Below are 9191 nucleotides of genomic sequence, written 5' to 3' on the forward strand. Positions count from 1 at the left end.
TTAACACGGTTACATTCGTCGACAAGGATGGGACTCGATATGGTCAGGAATGGCATTATGGCCACTGAATCATTTTCGTGCTGTTCCCATTCCACGAATCTGGGAGGGACCTAAGCTTGGCGGGTCCATTGTTCGGACCCGGCGAAGCCGGCGTACGGCTCTAAGTACTTCTTCCCGGCGAAGCCAGCTACCCGGCGAAGCGGGTATTCATTCTAGTATATATATATATATATATATGTGTATATATATATATATATATAGAGAGAGAGAGAGAGAGAGAGAGACAGAGAAAGAGACCGAGAGAGAGAGAGAAAGAAAGAGAGAGAGAGACAGAGAAAGAGAGAGAGAGACAGAGAGAGAGACAAAGAGAGACAGAGAGAGAGACAAAGAGAGACAGAGAGAGACACAGAGAGAGAGAGAGAGAGAGAGAGAGAGAGAGAGAGAGAGAGAGAGACAGAGACAGAGACAGAGACAGAGAGAGACAAAGACAAAGAAATGCTAAGCACCCCAGATCGTGCTTTAATAGCTCCACAAGTGATTTTGGCGACTGAAATCAGCTGGATGTTAAGACACTGAATAATCCATGGACCCATTTGCATCGCTGAAGGTCCTAATATCGATCCGAAGCTATCTGAGCTAGTTGACATTCATGTTTGCAAACATCAACATAATACACATACCGCGGATGCGAGAAGCCAAACATCCAATATTGTCTGCCAGGAATTAAAACAGACGGCAGCCTTCTGTGCGAGTGACATGGTAAAAGGTTTACAAGCTCGTTTTCTTCCAGGGCAAATTTAAAATACGTTAAATGCACAGTCCTCTCATGTAAAAAATAAATTTGACTAACCATCTCCGATACAACCAGACTTTTACTTGGGATAAGACCATCCTACCACTCGGACACATAATTAAACCTACCTGGCGACTGAGCGATTCTTTATTTTGTTATTATTTTGATGAAGTCATTTTGTAGATCGACACTGGTGTCAATTATGAAAGTAGATCTTTAATGAAATCCCTACCGGCACAGACATAAGGCAGACAGTTGATTTGTTGGTATGTGTCCAAGTGGCAGGACCTTTTTATCCCTGGATAGATAAAACATGGTGAGTTGATTTGTCTATGGGAAGTGTCTATATGGGAAGAGCTCCGCCTTTAAGAATGAAACCACAATTGAAAAGTAAAAACAAATATCATTCATTCCGAACTGTCGGTGTTTTGTGAACCCGATGTTTTCAATTTACATAAAAATGTGATTTCGCATTAGCTCGTATGTGTCCAATCGCACTTTTCAAACGCAGGCTCCGGATCTAACTTTGCATATTGCATGACATTTGAAAAGGTTGGGATAAGACATTGCGTCGACAACTAATGACAACCATGGAAATACAACCAACACACACACACACACACACACACACACACACACACACACACACACACACACACACACACACACACACACACACACACACACACACACACACTATAAGCTATAGGCAGGAACCACGAGAGAGCTCGGCGTTTTCTGTGTGCACATCATTCTGGTCCGCTCGGACAGCCCATGCAGTGCACGATGTTGCCACCGCTGACACAAGTGTCTTTCCTCATCTTCATCCTCATCTTCACCGGTCATACTGCGAACGTTGCCAGTGCAGAAAACACTACTCGAGAGAAACCACCTATAAACTCAACCAACCTTTCACGTCGTCAAACTTTCAACAGCTCTGTGAGTGCCTCCCGCAAAAAAGCGGATTCTAGAGACGGAAGGCTTCCTGGCCAAGCCAGCGATTCTGGGCAAGAAGCCAGTTTAAATGACAGCAGTATTTCAACCGTTCCTAATTTCAACAGCGCTTCTGGGACAGATGACAATAACCCAACGAGCACTTTCACCAACTCGACAAGCTCAAATCATGGAGAAATCAACTTTCTGGAGAACACTCTCTCCAGCCTAGACAGCTCGTCTCGTGTGGAATCTAGTTCCTCTGACGCTTCTCGCGGAAAAGATAATTTCGAGCACCAGACTCGTTCCGATCCCGTCAGGAATTCTCGTGCAATAGCCAATTTTCAAGAGAACTCTCCTTACAATTCCACAAGCGATTCTGATGGAGGAGACACGTTCGTGCAGAAGACGCTTTCTGACTTGAGCAGTACAGTCTTTGGAGATGGGAGGAAGATGTATCAGCAACTGGTCAAGATGCTCCTCGAGGTCAGTGACCCCATGGTTCCCCCGGTCATCAGCGACGGCCGGACACCGGTCAACATCACTGTTGACATGATCGTCGAGAGTCTGGTGGAACTGGACATGACCAGTCAGACCTTCACGCTGTCCGTGTGGTTTCAGGTTGTATCACGTGCACGTGCTTTCATGCACACGCTCACAAACGTATTGTACCGACAGCTTTACATTATCACAGAGATATGCGTATACTGACACACGAACATTTTCCAAACATATGCACACGGGCGCACATGCGCAAGCACACATAATTGTACATTTGAGAGCGGACACAAAGAAACAGACCAAACCTGGTAATTACATCTTGGAACACGAGTCGTTAAAGGCATTTTTCGATAGCACCAAACATATGTAGCTGAACAGTGTTGGCGAACGCGTTTGCATGGTCGAGCATATGCTGTAACAAAGAAGAAATTAAATGTTAGACAATACATGTTTTGTGTTTGCCAACAGAGTTCAAAGACAAGGAACTGGTTTAATTTTTGTTTTTGTTTTTGTTACCTCATTGGCATGCAGGCTGGTTCAACACTTACTTTTGGCACTTTTTGTATTAATATATTTTTTTGTACAGGACAGGGAGCATCCTTCTTAAAGGGTCCTCTTTGTTTTTGTTATATTAATGAAATCCAGAATTATTGCATCATATATACCTGTACAAAGCATATTTTATACAATTTCAAAGCTCCCTATCTTTAATTGTAACTAGCTTTACGTTTCCTGTGTTCAGGTTCAGTGGCGCGACGAAGCCTTGGCTTGGGACAGGGCCCTGCGCCCAGTAGACGTGGTGGTGCTGGGCGGGAAGCTGGTTTGGAGGCCCGTGCTGGTCATCTACAACACCGTGCTGCCTCGCGACCAGCTCATGAAGGGCGAGCTCCCTCTCAACGTCGACTGGCAGGGCAACTTCGAATGGTACCCCGGGGAAACGCTTGTCCTGGACTGCCAGGTGGACCTCAGCCTCTACCCTTTCGACACGCAGACGTGCTGGGTGAAAATGACACAATGGGGTCAGATTGAGAACATGGTGAACTGCACAGCGGCCACGCTGAGGTCTTCCGTCAGCGGCAACGGAGAGTGGGACATCATCGACACGACCGTGCAACGCAAGGTGTCTGACGACGCATACGTGTACTGGCATATCGAGTTCGGAATCACCCTGAAGAGGAAGTGGGTTTTCTACGCCATCAACGTTTTATTCCCCGTGGTGCTGGTGTCAAACCTAAACTGCCTGGTGTTCCTGCTGCCCGTGGAGAGCGGGGAGAAGATGTCTGTCAGCGTGACCACCTTCCTCACCCTGGCCGTCTTCATGACCCTCGTGCAGGACAGTCTGCCCAGCAACTCGGACACCGTGTGTTACCTGGCGGTCTACCTGGCTATACAGATGTCCTTCGGCGCCCTGACTGTCTTCCTGACGGCGGTACAGGTGGCCTTTCATCACAAGGTGAGCGTTTGTTGACATTGGACACCTATTGACCCACACAACAGATTTCGCTAATTTTTTCCCTGTGATATTTTCAGAGTGTGTTGAAACAAGTGTAAAAAGAAAAGAGAAGTCAATCGGACAGGCTTTATGTTCAGAATGTTGAATGTGATGACATGCCAAGATTCAGATAAACCAGGGTTGCTCTGCTATACGGAAAAGCTGTGTGTTAGTGCACACAAACGTATGTCTGTAGTGTATGTGTCTTTGTGTGTTGTACGTGCATGCTTGAAAGCTGTGCATACCTGTGGATCTTTGAGTTCTTTGTCATAGCCAAGTTGGTCTGTTGTGTTTTCAAGGGCGCAGCAGTTGCGGAGAGACGTCGGGGTTGTTCCAAAGCCTTGAAACATGATGATGTAGACCTGGTTTCACTGAGCGAGGAGACCGCGGAGCTGGGACCAGGAAGACGCCAGCATGATACTACTCGCTCCCCCTCCAAGGCATCTTGCAGTAAGCTAAGTGCTGTGTTTACGTCACGGGAACTTGTATGAAAGTGCTGTGACGGACCGGTAACCCAGTGTGTCTTACTCCTTATCCTTACTAAACTTGGCCAAAACATTATTGCAACAATGTTCGCACGCTCAGAAAAGCGTTAAACCACAATCCATTTTAATTGAACTTTATATGCTGGAAAAGGTAATTATGTCCACTGTTCATACCATTTGTTCGATTGGTGGTACTTTGTATAGGCATCCCGTGGCAGCCTGTCAAACAAGGTCACCCCTAAAATCGACCTGACAAAAACCAATGCCCCGTATTTTAAAATCTGCAAAAAATCAGAACGTGCACTTACCAAACACTTCTGACTACCATTGGAAAGGCCATTCAATTTCCTGTTCAGAGCATTTTGTTTCATGCACCTTACGTCTTTAGTATTTGTGTAGCCTTTTGTCAAAGGCGGTAGGTGTCAACCGTTTCAGAGGCCAAATAAGGCACGTATTGCGGCCATTTTTGAGGGGGTCCACCACTGAGAGAGCCATATCTGCTCAAGTTCCCAATGAATTGCTTTGCACATTTTAGAAGTTATGACCAATAGGCTGACCAGAATGTGTGTGGATTTTTGTGAACGTGTATATCAAACGTGTCGTATTACGTAACTTTTCCGAAAGATCTAAACAAATATTCTTATTAATTCAGGGTTTAAGGACACAAAATCGCGTCAAAAGCAAAGCGAAGTTCGGACTACGTAATAAAGGCAAAATATGGCGTCAAGTAACATTTCTGTCTCTTCTCATGTCTGTTTCCAGAGGGAATGCCAAACATTTCCAGAATATTTTTGCTCTTGGTGACTTCGTCATATCAGCAGAGCTAATACAGTGCTAAATTAAAGTCACCGCCATGCTGTACATATATATCGGTATCGTATCCCATTAAGATCGACTGCTTGAATCTGAGAGATGGAGTCGTCTTTTGCTTTACGTTCTGGCTGTTTGCTTGCTTGCCTTGTTAGTTGATTGATGGGTTGATGGGTTTTATAAATTGCCTTCTATTCCTTGTACTTTTGATAGTTTGTTTGTTGCTCATTTTGAATACGTTCAGCGCCATGTGGAGATTGAAGTGAACAACGAATGCTCTGGAAAACAGAAGCAGTCATTCATAACCATGTATGCAAAACAAAAGCAACTACTGAGACCGATCAAGTATGTTATTATATCATCTGATTTAAAGTATGTGACCATGTAGTATTTCATGATAACGGAAAACATCTTGTTGGCACGCTTGTTCGACAAACAAAAATCAAAACAAAAAAAAATCAAAGCTTCAAACAGAACAATTACGCCCAGGACTATAAAGTCGAATTTGACATTGGTAGTCCAGAAAAAAAAACATGGCAAAATGACAAAAGAAAGTGGTGCACGAACACATTAAATGTCGGTCTGTACTAACGAATACCACCATACCTGGTCATTTTCCCTATACCTGTTTTTCAGAAATGACACCAGAAAAGCACTGCTGTTTAGATGAACCCGGTAGAACGACAGTTTGTGTCAGCGACCACGAAACCATGCCGGAGAAACACGCGCATCTCCCAACCAAGATGGACTCCATCTGCTTCCCTGTCTTCATCGCCTTGAACATGATATCTTTCCTGGTCTACATCTTACTCGTTACAGTCTGAGAGCAAGACAGTCGCGTTGTTGTCAAAGCCGCTTGGGTTAGGCCTAAAAAAAAAATAGGTGTGATTACGGTAACCCGACCTACCCTATTTTTAGGGGCCGACCCTATAACTTTTTATTACATTTGTCAAAAAAACCCACAAAAAAACAAGAAAACGAGTGCAGAAAACGCAATGAAAGCGAAATCGCCCGAGTCACACACTTATTTCCCTCTCAAGTAGGTTTAATTTGTACACATTACAAAAAAAAGTTTAAAAAAAAAGTGATTGCCTACCTTCCTACCCTATTTGTTTGTGGCTATGTTACCGTAACCACACCTAATTTTTTTTTTGGCTTTATCAATGCAGCAATGCCGGGTAGCTCAGGTGGTAGAGTTATGAACATATGATCATAGGGTCACGGGTTCGAATCCAGGACGGAACGGACACGGGTTAACTATGCGCAGACTCAGCGACGGTAGCCATGTCCCACCCCCGTGTGACTACAGTGGCACGTAAACGACCTCGGTCATTCTGCCGTAAGTGCAGGTGGCTGATTACACCTAAACACTCATACACCTGTGTATCTCGTTTAAAGTCAGGGTAACACACGGGAACATGCCCCCAATGGTTTCACCGTACGGGCTTAAAACAACATATCATCATCAATACAGCAACGACAGGCTTGTACTTTTCATAAGTGCGTGCTGCTTGTAATGCCGGTAATGGTATCTGTAACTCAAAAATACATTTTGTTAAATTCAAATTTTTGGGTTGAGGCGATACTCCCACGTTATATAAGCATGTTGATAACAGTCTTGCTATCATGTGCAAATCAATAGCAAGTAGGTTGATATTGTGTCAAGAATGTAGGGTCTGTGTCTGTGTAGTGTTTGGATAACAAACGATTGTTTTCAAAGATTAAAAAGCGTTGTATAACAACAGCATTGTGTTGCTGTTTTGCACTTGTTATTCTTTTACGTAAACCAGTTTAACATCACCTTCAGGTTACACCCCCTGTGTATGTGTGTGTATGTGTGTGTGTGTGTGTGTGTGTGTGTATGTGTGTGTGTGTGTGTATGTGTGTGTATGTGTGTGTGGTGTGTGTGCGGTGTGTGTGTGGGTGTGTGTGCATGTGGGTGTGTGTGGTGTGTGTGTGTGGTGTGTGTGTGGGTGTGTGTGTATGTGTGTGTGTGTGTGTTTGCGTGCGTGTGTACGTGCATGTGTGTATGTGTGTGTGCGTGCGTGCGTGTGCGTGCGTTTGTGTGTGAGTGTGTGTGTGTGTGTGTTGTGTGTGTGTGTGTGTTTGTGTGTATGTGTGTGTGTGTGTGTGTGTTTGTGTGTGTGTGTGTGTGTGTGTGTGTGTGTGTGTGTGTGTGTGTGTGTGTGTGTGTGTGTTTGCTATTCGCTTGTACGAGAAGGAATGCATCTTTAACTTAATTACCTCTACCAACCAGTAACCACGCCCTGTCCCTGTACTCAAATTTAAGTAACAGTAATTGTTTAATCGAATGATTGATTGATTGAGTGTGTGTGTGTGTGAGTGTGTGTGTGTGTGTGTGTGTTTGCAGTGTGTTTGTGTGTGTGTGTGTGCCTGTGTGTGTGTTTGTGTGTGTGTGTGTGTGTGTGCGTGTGTGTGTGTGTGTGTGTGTGTTTGTGTGTGTGTGTGTGTGTGTGTGTATGTGTGTATGTGTACGTGTGTGTGTTTGTGTGTGTGTGTGTGTAGGTGTGTGTATGTGTGTACGTGTGTGTGTGTGTGTGTGTGTGTGTGTGTGTGTGTGTGTGTGTGTGTGTGTGTGTGTGTGTGTGTGTGTGTGTGTGTGTGTATTGCCGTTTTGCTTTGTGTTTGATTTGCTTCATTCCTTGGCATCCGTATAAAAACAAATACACATTTAAAAGATTGGGATAAATACATGCACGTTTTATATAAGGCGTCTAAAACCAATTGAAGAAGAATTCTAGTGTGTTCGCGTGACATACGACTGTTACATAGGATAGAAATTAAACAATGCTTGGCACTTAAGATTTTGTCAACTTTGTTTAACTTTGTCTTTAGATTTAAAAAAAAAACACGCAATTTCCTTCGTTTTGTTTGCGAGCTACGTCGCGTTAGAAACAAACGTTGTCGTTTCCAAGACAAAAGGGGGAAACAAAAGAAAACAAAGAGATAAAGAAGAGGAAGAGAGCTGGACAGATAGGTCATTAGCTCCTGTGGACAGCAAGTTGCACCTTTGCCATGGAAACGTCTTCCCTATATACGACAGACTTTGCAGACAACGAAACGGCCTCAGGGACCCCAGACCAGTACCTTAGCGTAAATTACAAGCAGCTTCTTTTCCTCTCCAAAAAGCAGAAAGAAGATGCCGTTGAAATTCTGCGTTTTATTCGATGGGTCTTCGTCGCCATTGCTATCCCAGCGACCCTTTGCAATCTCGTTATTTTCACCCGTAAAGGCATGCTCAGTTCCACTGGCGCCTACGTCATAGGCATCAGCTGCTGTGCACAGCTCTATTACGTCATTTCCTTGAGCTGCAGTTACGTTTTGGTTCAATTCGTCACAGATCCTACCTCCAGTGTCGCTTTCTGCGCCCGAGTTTATTTCTTCTCTCTACGTGGTAGTCTTTGGAAGCCTAGTGGCGCAGAGAGCGTTCTACGTCCTCATGTGTCTGATGTCACTGGAAAGACTGTACGCTGTGGTTCGCCCGCTTCACGTCAAAACTTTCTTCTTGGCTTAACACTCCTCCGTGTCTACATGCGCGGCATTTCTTCTGTCTGCGATCTGACACGTTTACATTCTGACCAAATACTCCATTCTTCACGAGACTAACGTTTTTTTCTGACTCTGGGACTGTGTGCAAGTTTCAGCGATCTTCACTGTTCGAAAAGCAGAAAGAGATTAACGATACCTTTGGGTTGTCGGCAAAAATCGTCATGAGCTACATCACTCTCTCTGTGCAGATCGTGCTGAACGTGCTGACGACAGTGGCGTTACGTCAGCATAACGTCACCTTACGTCACATGCACAGCTCAACCAATGATGAAGCGAACACGCAGAGAGAGCGTCAGATGACGATGACTATACTCGTCACTAGTCTTAGTTACGTCATTCTATTTCTCCCACTGGAAATAAATTACTTTTTGGCTACGGTGATCCCCGGATATTCGAACATCGGGAAATACGCTAATCTGTACACCGTCGTTGCTGATGTTGCTTTTAATCTCACCACGCTGAGCTGTGGAGTTGATTGTCTTTGTTTCTACCGCCTAAGCTCGAGATACAGGCAAACTCTTCATCGGCTGCTCGGTCTTAACAAAGCCATCGAAGCCGGTGATAGGCTGGGGGCTAATCTTAATAATTCGGCAGAAACCATCGATAC

At 44.6% G+C, this 9191-nt stretch overlaps 1 protein-coding gene across 1 annotated transcript; it reads left to right on the forward strand.

The window, feature by feature from the left end:
• The first annotated feature begins 1532 nt into the window (after nucleotides 1-1532).
• Nucleotides 1533-6685, forward strand: LOC138967854 (neuronal acetylcholine receptor subunit beta-4-like). Its single transcript, XM_070340512.1, has 4 exons — nucleotides 1533-2389; nucleotides 2970-3680; nucleotides 4019-4169; nucleotides 5651-6685. Exons 1-4 carry the CDS (start codon nucleotides 1568-1570, stop codon nucleotides 5836-5838), a joined length of 1872 nt encoding a protein of 623 aa, XP_070196613.1. The 5' UTR covers nucleotides 1533-1567; the 3' UTR covers nucleotides 5839-6685.
• The last annotated feature ends 2506 nt before the right edge of the window (nucleotides 6686-9191 follow it).

Source organism: Littorina saxatilis, linkage group LG1 (genome assembly GCF_037325665.1).
Source record: "Littorina saxatilis isolate snail1 linkage group LG1, US_GU_Lsax_2.0, whole genome shotgun sequence".
Classification (NCBI taxonomy): Eukaryota; Metazoa; Mollusca; class Gastropoda; order Littorinimorpha; family Littorinidae; genus Littorina; species Littorina saxatilis.

Bases quoted from the DNA above. Each gene is read 5' to 3' on its own strand.
- LOC138967854 (XM_070340512.1), top strand. From the start codon at position 1,568: ATGCAGTGCACGATGTTGCCACCGCTGACACAAGTGTCTTTCCTCATC. The intron at 2,390-2,969 runs GTATTGTACCGA...TCCTGTGTTCAG, and splicing joins TCATGCACACGCTCACAAAC to GTTCAGTGGCGCGACGAAGC. The intron at 4,170-5,650 runs GTAAGCTAAGTG...CCTGTTTTTCAG, and splicing joins CCCCTCCAAGGCATCTTGCA to AAATGACACCAGAAAAGCAC.